This window comes from Chenopodium quinoa, unplaced genomic scaffold (genome assembly GCF_001683475.1).
Source record: "Chenopodium quinoa cultivar QQ74 unplaced genomic scaffold, ASM168347v1, whole genome shotgun sequence".
In the NCBI taxonomy this organism is placed as follows: Eukaryota; Viridiplantae; Streptophyta; class Magnoliopsida; order Caryophyllales; family Amaranthaceae; genus Chenopodium; species Chenopodium quinoa.
This window is the reverse complement of record NW_018745177.1, coordinates 3,200,490-3,219,815: the sequence shown is the minus strand read 5'-3', so window position 1 is coordinate 3,219,815 and position 19,326 is coordinate 3,200,490. Positions and strand designations below refer to the sequence as shown.

The following is a 19,326-nucleotide window of genomic DNA, read 5'->3' as shown; positions in this document are numbered from 1 at the left end:
TGTAGTTTTTGACAGTTAAAAGTTAAAAACTAATTGAATTCTCTACATATAATTGTGTTTAATTTTCCCATTCATCAGCTTTGCAGAAATGTTCTTCAATCTATCTTGAGAAGAACCTGATGGGCATAACAAAACACAACATCGAGAGAACGAACTAAAGACAGTAAATTAAACCTAATTGTTGTACAAAACAATAAAACTGAAGTAAGCCAAATTATCTCTTTCAAAAGTCACTTAACTTGGCTTAAAACAGACTACTAAATATCTCGGTCTTTTGCAGTTTCTGTTGCTGTGTATATCCTTAGAACAGGTAGAATGAATCATCTTCCACATCATTTCGATATCAGCATATCCTTCACATAGCTCCTTGTCTTTAGAAAGGCTCACAAGCCCTTTTCTTTTAGCAGCTGCCAAATCAATTATACCAAAGTAAATTATCAAAAACTGAACAAATTTATAAGCCTGCATTAAACCACTGTGACAATAATAACATAACTAGCATCACTCAGAAAAAAAGTTATACAGTTTTTTATATTTACCTTGTTTTGCTCCAAAAACAGCATATCCTGCTGATTTAAGCAGAAAAAACATTAGAATATGGTATCTTGATGATTGAACAAGATATATGAATATGATTTTACTTTTGAAATGAATCTAACGTAGTTTCGTGAACAAGAACATATTCTATATCGCAATGTTTTCAGACTGTTCCTAACGAATAAACGTGTCATTATGCAAAGAAGGGGAAGGAGGAAGCTTACCTTTCGCCTTATGCCAAAATCGCGAAGGAAGCTTAGTGAAGAAGGTGGTTGTAATTGGAAAGACTATTGATGGTGGAGAGGTCTTGAAGCAGAGGAAACTCCTTAGACTATCCATATTTTACTTAGCTACAAATAACTATGTTTTCTTACACTCCTTTTATATATTCTCTCAAAGTCAAATGTTGTTCTTTCTATTTGTAAAATCATTCCACAAAAATTAAATAAAATCCAAATTACCTAGAAAAATACAAAAGTTGTAAGAAAGATAGGTTTTTTCATATTAAATCAAGGCTTTTTCTTTACTAACTTTGCCCTTTACTTTTAATATAAGATTTCTTAATATATAGTCTTACATAAAAGAATATTAAGGGAATAAGCTGAAGGTTCTAGGGTTAAACCTATTTCAACCAACAAATTATGATATGTACCCATAATAATTATGATTAAAGTGGGGTTTTTAATCACCTTCATTAGTGGATACAGTTGGTTGAAAATTCAACTACTGACCAAGATTACATATTAGAATAGTATTTTTGTAAGAAGTAAAGTTATTAGTGGGGTTTTGTGATGTTAGTAAATACATAAAGCATTGTACTAAGATTGTGAAATGATGACAAAGTATAAAGCACACCATGAACTTTTGAGTTCACTAGAAATGTGGTTAGAGGACTGTTTTGTCATTTTAGAGTTTGAATTTCTCATATAAATTGGATTATGTAATGATGATTAAGGGTACCATCAAAATTGAGTATATAGTAATCCTATACAATTTCTCATATATATTGTGGCTACAAGATATAAGAATAGTGAACAAAAGTGATTTATTGTACTCCTGGTGTGCTTTACAAAATTGGAACAATTTTATTTCTAATCTTTTAGAAATAGTTTATCATTTTTAATTAGGAATTTTAAAGATTTATTACATTGGTATTGCTAAATCTCACTATGGTACAAGACAAAGAAGATTAGCCTCAACTCCTTTTCCTAGCCTCGATTGCTAAGTTGTGAGCCTTAAGGCCTGTTCTCGTACGTTGAAATTCAGTTCAGTTCAGTTCAGCTCATTTCAGCTCAGTTCAGTTCAGCTCAGTTCAGTTTAGCTCAGCTCCTAATTTCCTTCTCTTATAAAATATTCAATTCAGTTCAGTTCAGTTGAATTCAGTCAATGAGAACAGGCCCTTAGTCATGGCTATTTTAGGAACATAACAACAACATAATAATAAAATATGTAGTACATAGGAATATGAAACGGAGTATGTAATATTATCACAAACATGTTAATTCATTAAGATTGAGTACTAATATTTAAAAAGTTCCCAACAGTTTTGTATGAGATTTTTTTTTTCATGGTAATAAAATTTCTCAAAAATGCCTCTTAGTACTGGTAGTTGTTTACATATGCCCTTCAAAATACCTTAAAGTGACCAAAATACCCCCAACAGTCCAATAAGTTCTATCACTCCATTATATTCCTTGTAAGCTACCTACGTAGAACTTCGTATATGACAAGCCATGCAGGTAAGACCGAATTTCTCAAAGCCAAAAAAAAAAAAAAAAAAAAAAAAACATATGATATGATAAGAACATTTGGTAAGGTCTAAGGTGGAATTACCTTTGGAATTTGCTTTTGCCATCTTATCTTTCTTTTACCAAAGATTCCCAGTTGCAATGTTTTCAGGTAAGGGTAGGTCCAACTTAATATTGTATTTTGGTGCCTTAATATCATCCTTAAATAAACATCTCACACTCTAATGTTTATAAATCAAGCTAATTAGATTCCACTAAAATAATATTCTCTGTTTATATATACTTCACAAATGTATCCTCAACCTAAACGATTTTTTTTTACTTGGTATTTGCGGGTCAAACACTTTAAGAGTGAGGAAAAGAGGGTAAGGGATCGGATACCCACCCTTAAAGTGTCTCTAGTGGGGATTGAATTTCCAACCTATACTTACATTCCTTACCACTAGACCAAACTTAGCTTGGTTATTTATCGCAAATTATATCATCAAAATTTTATACTCCGTAATTATTATATTATTGAGAGTTACAGGTATTACAATACATTGACAGGTTTTAAAATATAAGTGTTGTACTTTTCCATTCGAACTTTTAAGTATTAAGAAACGGAGAAAATACGCTATTCACTTAATGGTGTTGAATTGAATTTCATGGGTGGAGATTATATTGGAGCATGTAATTAAATCATAAGAGACATTTTGGGTAGCATCAACAACCTCAATGCTGGTTCCATGTGATATTTACCCACTATTTAGTGCTCATAAACCAGGTAGTAGCAAGTGAAGAGGATAATGTTTCCTAGTCACTTCATTTCCACTAAAGCCACGGAAGTTTGTTGCACTTCTCTAACTTCTCCCTTTAAATTATTTTAATCACCAATTTTGTGAATTAAATATATTGAGAAGCAAAGTTATGGTTTATGACTCATTTTAGATATTCTTCTCATGCAATGATAATCGGTGGCAATCAGGTCATTTACATAATTGCAAAATTGAGTCATTTTAGACGAGTTCTTCGAATTCAAACTAGTTTAGATCTATTCAATTCAAGTAATTTTCAATTTATTCTCAATTTGCTTGTTAAGATAAAATAATCAAATAAACACGATAATTTGTTAGAGTCAAGTCAATTCAAATCAGGTGAATAGCGTTATAGGTTGGTTTCACTAAAAACACATACTCGCGTAATGGTCAAAGTACTTCATGTATGAATCTCAATATAAGCAAATGTCAAAGGTAAAGTACAAACCGATACTCGATTGAGTTAATACACCTATTCAAACTTCCACCTCACAACTCAAAACACTATTACATAACTCAAGGCATACACCTTAATCAAAACATTTAAAGCCTATAGAGTTAATCTTTGGGCATGGAGGGCAAAATCCATACATCAAACAACATTAAGCAACGCCGCCACCCTTGTGGCCTTGTCCACCATCTAAATTAAACCATTCATTCATACCAGCACTACACAAATGTGCTAATCTCAACCATCAACTGCTCAAAAGTACCACCAGATATTCCCCAGAGACGAACATCAGGCATTCAGGCGTTGGCTTACCTAACAAACATTTTCACTAAAATCCCCCACTGCCATTACCAAAACCGGGCGTTGGCTTAGCTAACAAACATTTTCACTAAAATCGCCCATTGCCATTACCAATACCAATTTCCCATAGTATCAGGAAAAAAATGAGTAGATTTGTAACAATTGTAAGATATTGCAGAGATTTTGATAGCATGTATACTTGTGACCAACAGTAGCAACACAACAAAGTGTCAGGCTTTTGATTTCTATTAAACAAGATTGGGTTGCAGGCTTTTGAATTCGTAAACAAAGTTGGTTAACTCCAAAGTGTTGTGTAATATGGCTAAAACACAAATGGAACTCAACTGTCATAGGCTGTCAAATAAAACTACAGAAGTTTGGGGCATTGACAGTTTTACATGAAATGAAATCAGAAAATGACAGTTAAAAATCCTTGATCTTTGCAATGCAGCAAACTCAAATAACAAACACTTCTAAACATCAAAATCCTTCTGCAAAGGAATCAAAACCTTGCAATAAACAAGAAGATTCAAGCTACAGTTACGTTCATCTCCAATAAGAACAAAGAGCATCTATCACAGCAAGTTTTAAAGCCAAAATTGTACTGACAGAGGAGTAAAATAGGGGGCATTCACCTTAGGGAAACTATGTGAAGCTGTCTAACTTCTAAGAGAAACTATCCTCAGTAGCATTACATAAATTATGCAGTAGCAGCTTCCTTTTGTAGCCTCTTCCTAGCCTCCTCGATAATTGACAACTTGATACCCTTACCCTTAGGAACAGATACCCATGGCTTGGTGCCCTTACCAATGATGAAAACGTTACCTTGTCGGGTTGCAAACTCATGGCCAGCAGCATCTTCGACATGGATGGTCTCAAAACTTCCCTTATGCTTCTCTCTGTTCTTGAGGATTCCAACACGCCCTCTGTTTCTACCACCAGTCACCATAACAACATTTCCGACATCAAACTTGATGAAGTCAACAATCTTGTTTGCTTCCAGGTCAAGCTTGATTGTGTCATTGGCCTTGATAAGTGGGTCGGGATAACGGATGGTACGACCATCATAGGTGTTCAGATAGGGAATGCCTTTCTGGCCAAACTGAATAGATCGAACCTTGCAGAGCTTGTACTGCAAAGCAAAAAGGTCTTAGTATGGATGTACTAAACAAAACAACATAAGAGGCTTAAGCCAACCAAACTATTCTCTCTGGAAAATTAGTAGGGAGGAGGAAGAATAAACGGTGGCAACATAGCAGAACAACAAGGCAAAAAACATCAGGCAGTCTCTTCCAACAATAATATCCCACACACACATTAATGCTTGAAATATAGCAATTAGAGATATTAATAAAAAACAAACGGATAAGAACTTAATGGGTTAAACTATGAAAGAAACACAGTATACCTTTGCCTCTTCATCTCTGATAGAGTGCAGGCGAAAACTTCCCTTTGTATCATAAAGCAGACGGAAATTTTCATTTGTCTTGGGAATGGAGACAACATCTGAAAATAAATACATTTCACAGTTAACAGGTGCAAAATGAGTTTAAACATAGGAACTCAGGTATACGTTATACCAAAAAAGATCATTCTCACACCAATTGGACACTTACAAAACATATAACTCTCTCTATCCCTCATAATTTGCCTTATTTTAATCTTAGGCCACCCCTAAAAAAATTGGCCATTCTATAAATGTCCACATACATAACATTTAGTCCCAACAATTTCTCTCATGAATTCCACCCAACCAAAACTTAACAAAGTTCAAAAAAAAAAAAAAAAATTAGGGCAAACAATTGGGGACAGAAGACAGCAGGAGTATGTGACAAAACACTTATTATGGCATCCGCTTTAGCAGATTGATGTACAGATCATGTAATGTCTAATGAATTTTACATCAACTGCTAATAAACATAAGCGGATACACAGATATCAAAAGAGAACATACCCATGAAACCAGCAGGGTAGGTCTTATCGGTCCTGACCTTGTTATCAACAAGGACATGTCGTTGCATCAAAATAGCTTGGACCTCTTGGTATGTAAGAGCGTACTTTAACCTATTACGCAAAATAAGGATCAAGGGCAAGCATTCCCTTGCTTTGTGGGGACCAGATGATGGTTTAGGAGCCTGCATATCACATTGGAGCAAACATAAGAACAAATTACAGTGATGTAGCAGCTAGTTAAGCACGGCAAAAAGTCATATCACTTACAAATGCACCACCAAGTTTGTCAAGCATCCAATGCTTGGGGGCATTGAGCCTCTTCAAATGCTTCTTCAATCCTCTCGCCTGCAATTCAAAACAACTAGCATTAGATGAAACACTCATAAATTGGGCATAGAAATTGATTACATAAATGATACGACGGCAGGTACAATAACAAACGATCAAATTATAAAAACCATAATCCATTCTCTGTAATTAAGACACAACGTAACCATTTTAAAAAAGAGGATAGCTATGGATCATTTATTGAAAATTCATTTTGCCTTGCAGTAACATCATCCTACACTGTGTGGCAGAAAATGAAAATGACCAACGGACACAGTTTTTACACATTCCCCACCTGAATCTAATCTCTACAATAATACACTCCCCCTTACAAAAGAAGATACAATTGTAACACACCGACACTAATACCAGCAACATGTATTGGAATTTTCATGTCAGCGTTGCAATCAGTTACATATGCAATTTCATCGAAAACATAGATTTAAAAGGCCTACTTTGGCACAAAATGTAACTTAAATCATTCGGCGAAAAAATTGAAACATGCCCCTCAGCAAAGTCATTGAAACATCATCATTGTTCGTCGAATATATTAAAACAAGCGCTGACAAAACAATCTTCATCTACCTCCCCACCCGAGAGGTCGTATGCACCACATACTGAATACATACTACCTCCATTACATATTATTTTGGGGAATATCCTCGACTCAGAAGCAACACAAAATGTATCCAAAAATACAGACTTTAGGCCATTTCCAACAACAATTTATCCAGAAAATCAAAAATCAAAATCAATAGATCAAATTGATTATGCAAGCGACCTCCTTTATCTAAAGAAACTCATTAGCATTCTAATCAATTCACAGTTCATCAATTTCACCACCCAATCACCCACTAAAACTACCATATAAAACATACCCAGTTCACATTTTTCCATTAGAGAACCATGGAAATTAACAGGAATTACAAATAATCCAAACAAATTAAGAGCCCAGATGAAATGTAGCATATCCAATAACAACAATCAACAAAATAAAACATTGGAAAAACATCAGATTATACAATGAACAACAATCATATTACCATGTTCGATAAGCATAAAATGAATTGTATAGAATAGAGAGAGAAAGAGAGGACTGACCATGGTTGAAGATTTGGAAGGAGGAGAGAGATGAGTGTGTCTCTCTTAAGCTGCGCTTCTTCAACAAAGATAGTGAGAAAAAGAGGGGAGATCAGCCAAAACCCTAATTTCTGTCTGTTATTAAAAGCTTTGCTAGGGTTTCTGTAGTTGGGCCGTTTTATAATTGAAATATAATTCTATATTTTAGCCCAACTAACTTCCATATGGACTTGCTCTTCGTTGTTGCTTTTATGTTTGGTTTTGATCTGTCCGTATATGAGTATCTGAATGGAGCAATTGGTCTTGGCTGCACTCTAGTGCAGCCAAGATAGCTACAATAAGTGAGATCCAAAACGCGCGGTCCAAATAAAAAATAAACATTTAGTTAAAAAATATGAACATGAAAATAAAAAGAACATTTAATAACAAAAAATAAACATGTTAAAAAATGAACATTTAATACTAAAAAGTGAACATGTTATAAGGAAATGAGCATTTATTAAAAATGAATCTGATTATCATATAATCATAAATTTGCTAGACCACGACCTTAAAAGTGAACATTTAGTTAGAAAAATGAACACATATAAAAAAAAAAAAAAAAAAGAATATTCAGTAATAAAAATGGACACGTAAAAAAATGAACATTCAGTAATAAAAAGTGAACATCTCAAAAAAAAAATGAACATTTAGTATATTAGAAATGAACCTTTATCATACAACCATAAAATTGGGATCATATACATCGGAAATTCTCCAACTTAAGGGCAAATTCATTGTACATATCATATAATTCTTCATCACTTCTTACTTGTTTCTTCACTAATTCAGAGTTTTTGTCTTCTACAAATATAATTAATCTGTACTCACTAAAATATACCAAATAATCAAAATTTTCATAATCATCACAACATGTGTTCATAATAATTCATATGCTTCTTCATCACTTCTTACTTGTTTCTTCACTAATTCAGATTCTTTGCCTTCCACGAATACAATTGACTGTACTCACTAAAATATAACAAATAACAACAAATAATCAGAATTTTCAATCATAATCATTAAAACTTATGTTCATAATCATCACATTATATGTTCAAAATGATTATTTAGAATGTTCATAATGTATAATCATTAATATAATAGTTAAAAATATAAATTATCACTCTATATGTCATTTGCGTTCATAATCAATAACAGATATGTTCGTAATAAATAATAACGAAACATATATGTTCATAATAAATATGGAAATTGTTCATAGTTTCAACACTAAATGTTCAAATAATTCAACTTTCAACCTAATGAAATGAACATTTCATAAAATATATACACTTTAAAAAATGAACAATTAGTATTAAAAAATAAAAAATGTATAAAAATGAACATGTAAAAAAAATTTATGAACATTTAGGATATTCAAAATGAACATGATTTTCATATAGGTTCAAATTCATTGTATATAATTATTAACGAAAAAAATAAAGATATAATAAATTGTTGAAATATGTTCAATTTTTATGTACTAAATGTTCATTTTCTATGTACTAAAAGTTCATTTTCTACTAGATGTTCATTTTTAAATTACTACGTGTTCATTTTTTTTACAGAAATTATACTCAAGTTCGATCGTAATTATTTTAACTCCAAAAAAGTTGAATATAATCAAATTAATCCTGATTCATCATAGAGAAAATAATTATTGATTTTTTCTTCAAAAACAATAATAATTATTTATTTTCCATAGAAAAAATAGTTATTGATTTGTAACATGATTGAGAATCTAAAAACCACCAACAAAAGAGAGAAAAAGAATACCAAGAATTTAATTATTTTCAAAAAAAAAAAAAAAGCAATTCCATTACTATTCACATCAAAATCAGAATACCAAGAATTAAAATTAAATCATAAAATCAAAAACCAATTTATCAAGAGTATATTGAAACTCATCAAATTATAAATTCAAAAACAATTACAAACTCATCCAAAGTCTAACTTAATTAAACTAATTGTAAACAACACAAAAACTAACCTTCATTGATGATCTCATTAAGATTAACAACCAAATCCATAGTGTTGCATATAATAGAGGAGCGAGAAAATGTCAAATGAAAGAGAAGAAAGAGGAGAGAGAGAATTTCGAATGGAAGATGGGAGAGAGGAGAGAGAAAATTGAGATCAAAATTACTATTATGAAAGTGAAGAAAGAGAATCATAAAAAATAAAACTTGAAGAAGAAGATGAATTAAGTTTGTGTTTCATTCAGTGGAGGCTGCGTTTTGCCTTGATGCAGCTATCTTGGATGCATTAGAATGCAGCCAAGAATTTGTACTGAATGGAGTCTAGGTTGACCCATGATGGGTCGGGTCTATTTGGGTCAAAATTACTTACTACCTCCATTTCATATTTTTTACAATATTTGTTAAAAATGATGCTACACATTATTTGCAACTAATATTTTCTTTCCATTAGAGGTTGTCATATGTTTCTATCTCTCTTTTCATCACATTCATTCCATTTTTCTCTCTTTATCTTAAGGCATGTTCTCTTTAGATTATTTTCAGTTCAGTTCAGCTCCAATAAGTTCGGTTAAGTTCAATTCTTAATTTCTTTTTCTCATAAAATATTCAGTTCAGTTCAACTCAGCTCTAATAAGTTTAGTTAAGTTAAGTTCAACTCAATTCAGTCAATCAGAACAGGCCTTTCCACTCACAAACAAATTTTGCCAAGGAGTTCATGCATCCTTCACAGTTGCAAAAAATGTTAAACAGAGGTAGTTTTTAACATGTCAGATTGAGTTAGGATCGTATTTCGGTCGGATTAACTTTAGATCATTTCATATTTAGTTCATATCCCTACCTTATAAAAAGTAGAAAATAACTCTTAGGAATAGTGTGCTACCAACTATACCCTCAAAAATATATACAAAACTGTGTACAAAAATATATATTTACTTTTTTACCCTCAATAATATGTTTACTCTCATTAATATATTTAATTGGGTTTTTTTTCATTAAACATACCATCAATTAATACAATTTTTCAAAAATGTATATTTACTTTTTTACCCTCATTAATATGTTTACTCTCATTAATATATTTAATTGGGTTTTTTTTTCATTAAACATACCATCAATTAATACAATTTTTTTAACAAAAACTTGTAATGCCTTTTTTAAAAATAAAAAAAATTATAATGGTTTGTACTTCATATGTTATTATAGTTATTTAAAAAGGAAAAAAAATTGTATGTACGAAGACTTTGTTTATTACCACGAGATGATTTATTTTTACTCCTTTGCGGTTGCTCTTCTTATTTACAATTTTGTTGTCCTTTAATTATTACAAATATTGTTCAGGTTTGTTAGCTTTTTAATTGTACATTATTTGATGGCACGCACATAAACAACGTGGAATTTAAATGACATTCATATTAAATAATGATATTTGAGCAGATGTTATCAAGAGGTATAAATAACTTTAAAATCCTAAAATCGAAGGAAATCGATGATAGAAAAAAAATGTATTTAAATATGGAGAGAATTTAAGAAGAAAAATATAACTAAGTGGTTATTGCTTTAGTATTAGATACATATATAGATATTAGATGGTCGTAGAACATTGAACTTACATTATTAAGTTTTTAGCTACAACGAACATTTCACATATTATTACTCCGTATGACCAAGCTCACAAAAAATTCGTTTGAAGAAAAATATGTTAAGTATTATTGAATCATGCAAATCAATTAAGAGTTCTAAACTAGCTTAAAATATGAAGGAATACAAATCAATTAAATATTATTTAATAATAATTTTGAAATAACATTGTTAAACTTTTGAGGGTTTTAAAAAATAATTATCATTAAAGATTTTGATGGATTTTTTATATTTCTACAAAACCACTATATAGGCCCATAAACCAAATAGTACGTATTAAAACTACCAGATCTACCACCCAAACCAAAGGTGTAACTACGCGCTTATACAACTTCTATGCAACAACTAACTCTTTCGCGCGCATCGCGCGCGTAGGATACCCTTAAATTCAAATCTCGTACAAAACAAGCTTGATTTAGTATAGGGATTAATTCCAATTCCTTTTCGGTTTTCGCTGAATTTGGGTTGAATTGACCAAATTCAATATTCAAATAATGTCATTTTTAAATTAGAATAATTATTAAGTTATAACCTTACTAGGTAGTACCCGTACGATGCCCGGGATTTTAACAACGTACATCTTTGTTAAAAATGATCGATATGATAAAAATTAGGGAGGTGATAAAAATAAATAAATAAATAAATAAAACCACAAGAATTATAATTGAAATCATTAGTGTTTCGGGGTTTTCTGATGTCCTGCGGGAGAGTTACAATTCCGGGACTGGTATCCTTGCGCCTGTACCTGCAAAACAACGGAGACTCCTTGTGGTGGGAGCTCCGCCTCCAACGGTCAAGTTAGTACTTGTTTGAGGAGTAATAAATGCGGAATGTAAAGGTGGGAGATCTGGTTCCTCTAGGGGAGGAGTGATCAATGTGTCTAGACTTCTCTAGGTGAGAGTCATCAATTGCTGAATCCCCTTTAATGAGGATTAATTAAGTATTTATAGTCTTGAGAAGCGTGCCAATTTTAGGTTTAGGTTAACCAGGGCAAATTGGGCTTCTCTCGGACTTTGGGCCTTGGTGGCCATTTTGCCTATTTGGCATATGGGAGGCCACGTGGCGTGGCCTGATTAGTCCATGTTGGACCTCTTAGGGTGACAAATGGCGGACGCTGATTGGCCCACGTGGTGGACACGTGGCAGGTCCGGATTGGTCCATTTGTCATGGGTAATTTTTACCCTAAACATTTGCCCCTCGGAAGGAGTAATTTCTCTTTCCAGGAGGGATTGCTCTTTTCGAAAGTTAGACCCTCGAAGCTTTGCTAGGTCGGCATCCTGTCTAGTTCTAATGGGAGATGGACTTGATTAACTTAGAAAATTTTGATACCTTGGGCGGTATGACATTTTCAAAGTTAATCAATCATAATAATGATTGCCGCCGAACTAGACAGATGCCGATTCTTTGCCCCACTATGCAGATAGCCCCTGATCAGGTGGACTGTCAACTATTGCATAAGGGGTAAGCGTTTAGCATTATTCGGCCATTGGCCTCTTTTGATTCAATATACTAAGTTTGGTACTTAGTTTATTTCGTTGGGGGATGGCTGGTCGTTTGCTTTGGTGGCTGCATAGAAGCAGGCGTCAGACGGGACGTCCAACCGAAGTAGCTACACCTGTTAGGTTATAGAAGACAACTTTAAGTATAGCCAACCTAGTAAGAATAGTGGTGCCAAAATGTTTTGGCATGGTTTCATAATATTTGGTGAATTTCACCAAGTTTGATGGGGACAGGTCGTCTGTTTCTGTGAACGGGACGCCTGGCCAGAGTAGCTATGCCTGGGCGGTAGCTTTTGTCAGATCTAGTAGGAATAGTGGTCGAGAGCCCTTGTTTGCCAAAAAACAGGCGGATCTCTCATACCTTTTAGGTTCTGTACTAAGGAGGGCGACTGGTTAACCTTGAGGTTAGTCAATCACTGCCTATTTTGTTTGAGTAGTAGGGAAACCAGGCGGCGGAAGCCGGATACATGGTCCCTTTGTTTCGCCAAGTTTTGCTTGGCTATTAACTCAAAGGTTGTTAACCTAGCAGGAGTAGTGGTTGAGAGCCCCTGTTTGCTAAAAACAGGCGGGCGACTCATACCTTTTAGGCTCCATACTAAGTTTGAGAGAGTGACTATAAGTTAACATAGGAGTTACTCAGTCTCCGTCACACTCTAACTTGAGTAGTAGAGGTACCAGGCGGCGAAGGCCGGCTAGACCCCTTGATTCCCCAATGTTTGTTGGCTATTAACTCAAGAGGTACCCCCTGCATTTATCCCAAGTAATACAGGCGGTCATCTGACTCAGATGCCAACTGCTACCACTGGTTTGGTTAGTGATAGAGTTATCCTTGTCTCAAAAACGGCTACGTGGTTGCCCTTGGGGACAGTCGTATAGGTGCCCTGTAATTAGTTTATAGAGCAATGTTCCACCCAAAAGGGAGCTGCTCTCTGCGACGAATTTCATCCGGAGGGATGCCGCCGGACGCTTGCTATGATGTTGGGACAGGTCGTATTAGTTTTGAAGATTGGATCAGTTGGCTTGGCGCCTGGTCTGATCATTCGGCCTGTGGCCTTGGTTAGTCCTTTGGTGGACGCAGATGCTAAGTAAGAGGAGGGCAGCTGCCTATTTAGGCACAGGGTCGGCCAGGCCACCATCATTTTTTAGCTAAGTATAGGAGGGTGGTCGTCTGTCTTGGAATCGACTGTATGTCCAGACGGCATGCCCCTATGGTGATAGAGTAAAATATTCAATGGAGAGTAGCCGACTGTAAAGGTACAGGCGGCATGCCCCTCTGAAGATAGAGTAAAATACTCAATGGAGAGTAGCCGACTGTAAAGGTACAGACGGCATGCCCCTCTGATGATAAAGTGAAATACTCAATGGAGAGTAGGCGACTGTAAATGTATAGGCGGCCTGCCCCTCTGAATCAGTATCAAGTATTGAAATCATTTCAAGTGTTAGAGCAGATGGATCACCTAGTTCCCTTCCATAAAGGATGGATGGTGTTATTAATGAGAGTCGGCTGCTTTCATAGCTACGAGACTTCATTGTATAGGGGGCCGGCTACTATTCATGCCGCCTCTCTTACTGTCACACAAATAAGTGGAGGTAATCCCTGAAGGGAGACGGTCTTCAATTGGTTACTGACTATGCTGCCGGGTTTAATAACCTTAGGCAATTTTTTTTTTCGAGGGAAAATCATAATAATGATAAGGACCAATGTAGTGTTATTTATTAATGCCAAACATTGAAGTGCCGGCCACTAAAGTTCAAGCGTCTACGAGGTGGTACTTGATTTCATTGAGTCATCCGACCACTAAATGCCGACTGTTCTTGTGACCATAGAACTCTTGTTGCCATAAGAATTCCTAAAATTTATCATGCTTGGTTATAGGCCGGCTGTTACCATGATGATTTGCTTGATGATCTCGGCCATCCATGCTTATTATGGCTTGTCTAACAAAATACGAAGGTTGCTCTGTTTTTCTCATATCCAACCAATAAGGGCTGCGCACTTTAGTTAACCACTGACTTTTAAGTGAGCATGTGCCACTTGCTTTGTAACATTGCTAGCTTCATTGCCGGTTAGTGGCTTTCTTGCTTTCCTTGCTTAGCCAAGTTCGAAGGTTAACCACCTTACCGCCTGTTTACATGTGAACAAAGGTGTCGTTTAATCATGGCTTTGTTCATTGCATCACAATACAATAAGCCATAATGTAAATGTCGGCTGAAGCTAGGTGACTAGCGCATGATGCCGGTTGCATGCTATTTACGTGCTTGGCATTATTTAGACAAAAATGATCATAAGACTCGGCCCCCATTTAAAAAGTATGAAGACCCACTTTTGCTCATGCCCTTTCAACCAAGTGCCGATTGTTTAAGGTGAGTCTAGCTGGGACTGGGCTTAAGTCTTGAAGAGCACTTGTGGCCGCCTGTTTTCATTAACAAGGGTGGCCGACTATTTGATTTTATTGAGCGTCTGAGCACTGAATGCCGGCTGAAATAAGAGCAATGAGGATTCCCTAACTTAGCAAGTTGAGTTATATACTCTTGGGCTCATAAATTTGGCTTGGATGATCACTTCATGCGGCTCTTCAAACACATGGATACACACTTGGTTGGACGAATGGATAGCTTAGCATCTACTTGGCATGTACTCGTACCCAGCATCAACGTCAAATCTCAGCATGATATTTGAACTTAGCACGATAATTGTGTTTCATGTGCCGCGTGTTTTACTATGGCTAGCTTCTTTGGTTGCAAGTGCCCCCTGCTAGCTTGAGCTACGACACCTAGATGTCGCCTGCTCTCGAATGCTTCGACCATCTGAACTCAGCCAAGCCGGATGTGTTTTAGAGCCGCCTCCTTGCTGTGTTGCTAGGACTAGGCCGGCTGTCTATAGACATACAAGGGACTTGCTGTTGCGTGCATACACATGGCGGCACTCATTTTGAGCTTACATGGTGCTTTGGTAAGGATGCCGAGCTGCTCTTCTCAATGGAGCTAACTTTCAAAATTTTATTCGGCCACATGATGCCGTATGATCAGCTTGCCGCTTGTTTTAATTATGTTTTGATCGTGTTGGGCATTATTTAGACCAAAGTGATTCAAGACTCGGCCCTCATTACAAAACATGAAGACCCATATCACCTCACGCATTGCTTGATGCGTTCGCTGTGGATGCCGCCTGCTTTCATGAAAGACAAGTGGTTTGTTGGATTTACTTGATGGCTAAACAGCCGGTTTCAATGCTTCCCATACATAAATACAGCTGCCTAGCTGCCTATTTTTTACATACACACGAACTCATTCGTCTCGACCTTTTGAGTTGCTTGTTCTTGAAGTGATCAATCCGGCTGTTTGGTGGCTCGGATTGGGCTGGCTGTTTAGGTGTCGCCTACATTAGCATGGCTAGCTGATTTGTCATGCTTCGTGGCTAGGACTAGGCCGGCTGTCATCTGGCCGCCTGCTTCCTTGGGCGAGACGCCAATGCCCAACTTTCACAATAAGAGACTAGCACATGAACAAGTTAAAGCATTCACTCTCATGGCCAATTATATTACTACGAGCCAAGCGCTACTCCTCTCGGCAGGCCGAGAGATTTTTATATGTGCGAGTATTTTGGCTGTTTGCTTTTGGAAGAACAAGCTGGAACCAAACTCATTTGTATCAAGTATACTTGGCATTATATTTTGAGCAAAAACCTTGATAAAACATCATATAGAGCCGGCTGTTTATGCGAGAATGAGGGCTGCTCTTATGGTTGCCGCCTAAAAGCTCAAAGGCTCGACGTTGGCATGCCACTACTGCACTCACAGTCGGGCCTTTATCGAAGGAAAAACAGCAGGCTTCCTAGACATGTAGAACAACCGACCGAGGAAGCTGTTCGTGACAAGCATCATGGGAGCCGGCTATGTATATAGCGATGTGGGCTGGTAGTTATGATACTACTTATGCCACTTGATAATATCAAATGCTAAGATTAAATTTGTAGTAGGTTGCCACCTAAGGCTCTTAGGTGGAGCTTTGCCATACAAAATCAGTAAGTTAGGCGCATGTGGCCGTATGATAATGATTTGATAATAATGAATTTTTTTTTTATTTTTTTATTTTTTTATTTTAAAATCAATATCATAATAATGATTTGATAATAAAATTAATAATAGCTTACAAGCCTATCCATACGACTCTTGGCATCCGACCGTACGACGCTTGTAGTACTTGGCTGTCGGGCCGAATGCCGGGAGGCTGATATTTTGCCGGATGTACCCATTGAGTGTCGTGCTAGGCGTATGTAACTTCAACTGGGAGTGGTTTGATTTGGCCGACTGTTCCTTTGCAGGAACAAGCGCCCTTTGGTTGATCAAGTCTTGGATCTCCCCCTTGAAACTACTCATGAGGGTCATGAGTTCATTCCTGGTGATAGGGGCAGATCCCTCGGCCGCCTGTTGATGATTAGGCGGCGGGCCGACTGGTTTACTAGATTCAGCCAGGCAGTCTCCCCGTTCCTTCCTTTCGATGGGACGGGTGCGTCGAGCTCTGAGGGACCCGTCAGGGGCTGTGTGAGTCTCGACTTCATATTCTTCGTCGGTACCCTGGTCTGACTGGACCAGGGGGTCGTCCATGGGACGCTTCTCACTTAGAATCGGTACAGACTGTGCTACCATCTCGAAAGTACTCTCCCCACAGACGGCGCCAAAATGTTTCGGGGTTTTCTGATGTCCTGCGGGAGAGTTACAATTCCGGGACTGGTATCCTTGCGCCTGTACCTGCAAAACAACGGAGACTCCTTGTGGTGGGAGCTCCGCCTCCAACGGTCAAGTTAGTACTTGTTTGAGGAGTAATAAATGCGGAATGTAAAGGTGGGAGATATGGTTCCTCTAGGGGAGGAGTGATCAATGTGTCTAGACTTCTCTAGGTGAGAGTCATCAATTGCTGAATCCCCTTTAATGAGGATTAATTAAGTATTTATAGTCTTGAGAAGCGTGCCAATTTTAGGTTTAGGTTAACTAGGGCAAATTGGGCTTCTCTCGGACTTTGGGCCTTGGTGGCCATTTTGCCTATTTGGCATATGGGAGGCCACGTGGCGTGGCCTGATTAGTCCAGGTTGGACCTCTTAGCGTGACAAATGGCGGACGCTGATTGGCCCACGTGGTGGACACGTGGCAGGTCCGGATTGGTCCATTTGTCATGGGTAATTTTTACCCTAAACAATTAGTGTAAAAACTTTGATTGGATAAACTTGGATATCAAACTAACCAACCAAATGGTAGAAAAAAGATAAGAGGTGATTAAAAAAAACAATAAGGAAATAGACGAGAATACAATTCTTTAGGAGGGGAAAAACTGTTTTTTCACCATATACCGCTGAGTTTTAACATAATTCATCAAATTCACCATATAACATTCAGTTTTATGAAAATCTACCAACATGTCATAATTAATGACTAACGGACGTTAACACCGCTAGTCATTAAGGCTAATAATGTCAGTTGGCAACATATAATTGGTTCCCTTCTAAATTATTTAATTTTATAAAATTTATTATTTAATTAATTATCAAAAAAAAAAGAAAAAAAAAGAAAAAAAAAACCCAACCACCACCAACGACTGCCGACCAGAACCCCCGCTGGCGCTCATCCCCTTCCCCTGAACCACTATACCCACATCTCCCTCGAAAAATCCTCCCCTAACCACCGTACTTGCTTCTCCGTAAAAAAAACCTTATCTCCTTAAAAAAAAACCTCCTCTAACCACCGCCTAGCGCCCAAACCCTCCTCCATGACGTCGGTAGACAAATTCACTCGTCCCAGTGTCATCTCCAACCCACTGAACTACCATGTATGTCGAAACCTCTAAACTAAAATAATTTAGGGTTTCAATTTTGGTGTTTTAGGGTTTTGTGGTGGTGGTTATCGGCAACTTGGGCGGCGGCGACATGTGGGAGAGGGTTTAGGCTGCTGTCAAAGGGGTTTCAGGGGGGTGATTGGGTTTTCGGCTAAGGTGGAAAGGCGGGGATAGGTTGAATTCGGCGAAGGTGATGGTTGGGGAATTTGGATAAGGTGGTGGTTGGGGTCGGGGTTGTCACCGGTGGGGGAGGGGGATGGTCACTGGCTAGCCGGTTGGGGTAGGGGTTATCGTCGACGGTGGCGGCTAATGGTTGTGTTTTATTTTTTAAAAATAATTTTTCTAAAGTTATTAACTAAATAAAAAATATTAATAAGAACCAATTACAAGTTGCCACATGGCACAATTAACGTTAATGACTAACTGTTATATGGTGAATTTGAAAAATATTAGTGGTATTTGGTGAATTATGTTAAAACTCAGAGGTATTTGGTGAAAAAACCAGAAAAAAAAAGTATCACTTCAGTATAGTAATATAAATTATTGGGTCACTATCAAGTCATTCAAGTATCAATTTTCATAACATTTCATTTACATTGAGGGCGTGTTGTCATTGACTGAAATGAGCTGAACTGAACAAAACTTATTAGAGCTGAACTGAACTTATTAGAGCTGAACTTAACTGAAATGAATATTTTATAAGGGAAGGAAATTAGGAGCTGAACTGAACTGAATTTATTAGAGCTGAACTGAAAATAATTGTATGAGAACATCACTAGTGGAAAAAGTCTATTTGTAACGACTTAATCGTAACGGGCATGTTGTTTCCCGTTACAATAACATCATTCGTAACGGGCGAAATTAAGGTCCGTTACAAAAAATTATCCATTTGCGTAAAAAAGTAGTATTTGTAACGGGCGGTAAGGTGTCCGTTACAAATAAATACTTATTCGTAACGGGCATCTTTCTGTCCGTTACGAATAAATATTTATTTGTAACGGACACCTTACTGCCCGTTACAAATACTAAATTATTCGTAACGGACATTTTCTGTCCGTTACAAATAGTAAAGTCAAAACGTGATTGACCTACTTATTTGTAACGGACATAAAATATCCGTTATGAGTAAAAGTTGGAATTTTTTTT

General features: G+C 36.5%; 2 protein-coding genes across 3 annotated transcripts; both read right to left on the bottom strand.

The window, feature by feature from the left end:
* Positions 1-1,081, bottom strand: LOC110710852. 2 transcript variants are annotated; one of them, XM_021889191.1, is made up of 3 exons: positions 762-1,081; positions 540-569; positions 1-407 (listed from the first exon to the last, which is right to left on the bottom strand). In XM_021889191.1, exons 1-3 carry the CDS (start codon positions 874-876, stop codon positions 235-237), a joined length of 318 nt encoding a protein of 105 aa, XP_021744883.1. In that variant the 5' UTR covers positions 877-1,081; the 3' UTR covers positions 1-234. The 2 variants fall into 2 exon arrangements, with proteins under 2 accessions (XP_021744883.1, XP_021744884.1); XM_021889192.1 differs by having other exon boundaries at positions 540-566; positions 762-1,080.
* Positions 1,082-4,167: 3,086 nt separating this feature from the next.
* LOC110710707 (40S ribosomal protein S4-3-like) lies at positions 4,168-7,363 on the bottom strand. The gene is made up of 5 exons (XM_021889039.1): positions 7,215-7,363; positions 6,054-6,131; positions 5,788-5,968; positions 5,242-5,339; positions 4,168-4,965 (listed from the first exon to the last, which is right to left on the bottom strand). Exons 1-5 carry the CDS (start codon positions 7,215-7,217, stop codon positions 4,534-4,536), a joined length of 792 nt encoding a protein of 263 aa, XP_021744731.1. The 5' UTR covers positions 7,218-7,363; the 3' UTR covers positions 4,168-4,533.
* Between the last annotated feature and the right edge of the window lie 11,963 nt (positions 7,364-19,326).

Excerpts from the sequence above, each read along its gene's own strand:
- LOC110710852 (XM_021889191.1), bottom strand. The coding sequence starts at position 876 with ATGGATAGTCTAAGGAGTTTCCTCTGCTTCAAGACCTCTCCACCATCA. Across the intron at positions 570-761 it reads ATTTTGGCATAAGGCGAAAG|CAGGATATGCTGTTTTTGGA; the intron begins GTAAGCTTCCTC and ends TGCTTAAATCAG. Across the intron at positions 408-539 it reads TGTTTTTGGAGCAAAACAAG|CTGCTAAAAGAAAAGGGCTT; the intron begins GTAAATATAAAA and ends TTGATTTGGCAG.
- LOC110710707 (XM_021889039.1), bottom strand. Across the intron at positions 5,969-6,053 it reads ACAAACTTGGTGGTGCATTT|GCTCCTAAACCATCATCTGG; the intron begins GTAAGTGATATG and ends TGTGATATGCAG. Across the intron at positions 5,340-5,787 it reads CTACCCTGCTGGTTTCATGG|ATGTTGTCTCCATTCCCAAG; the intron begins GTATGTTCTCTT and ends ATTTATTTTCAG.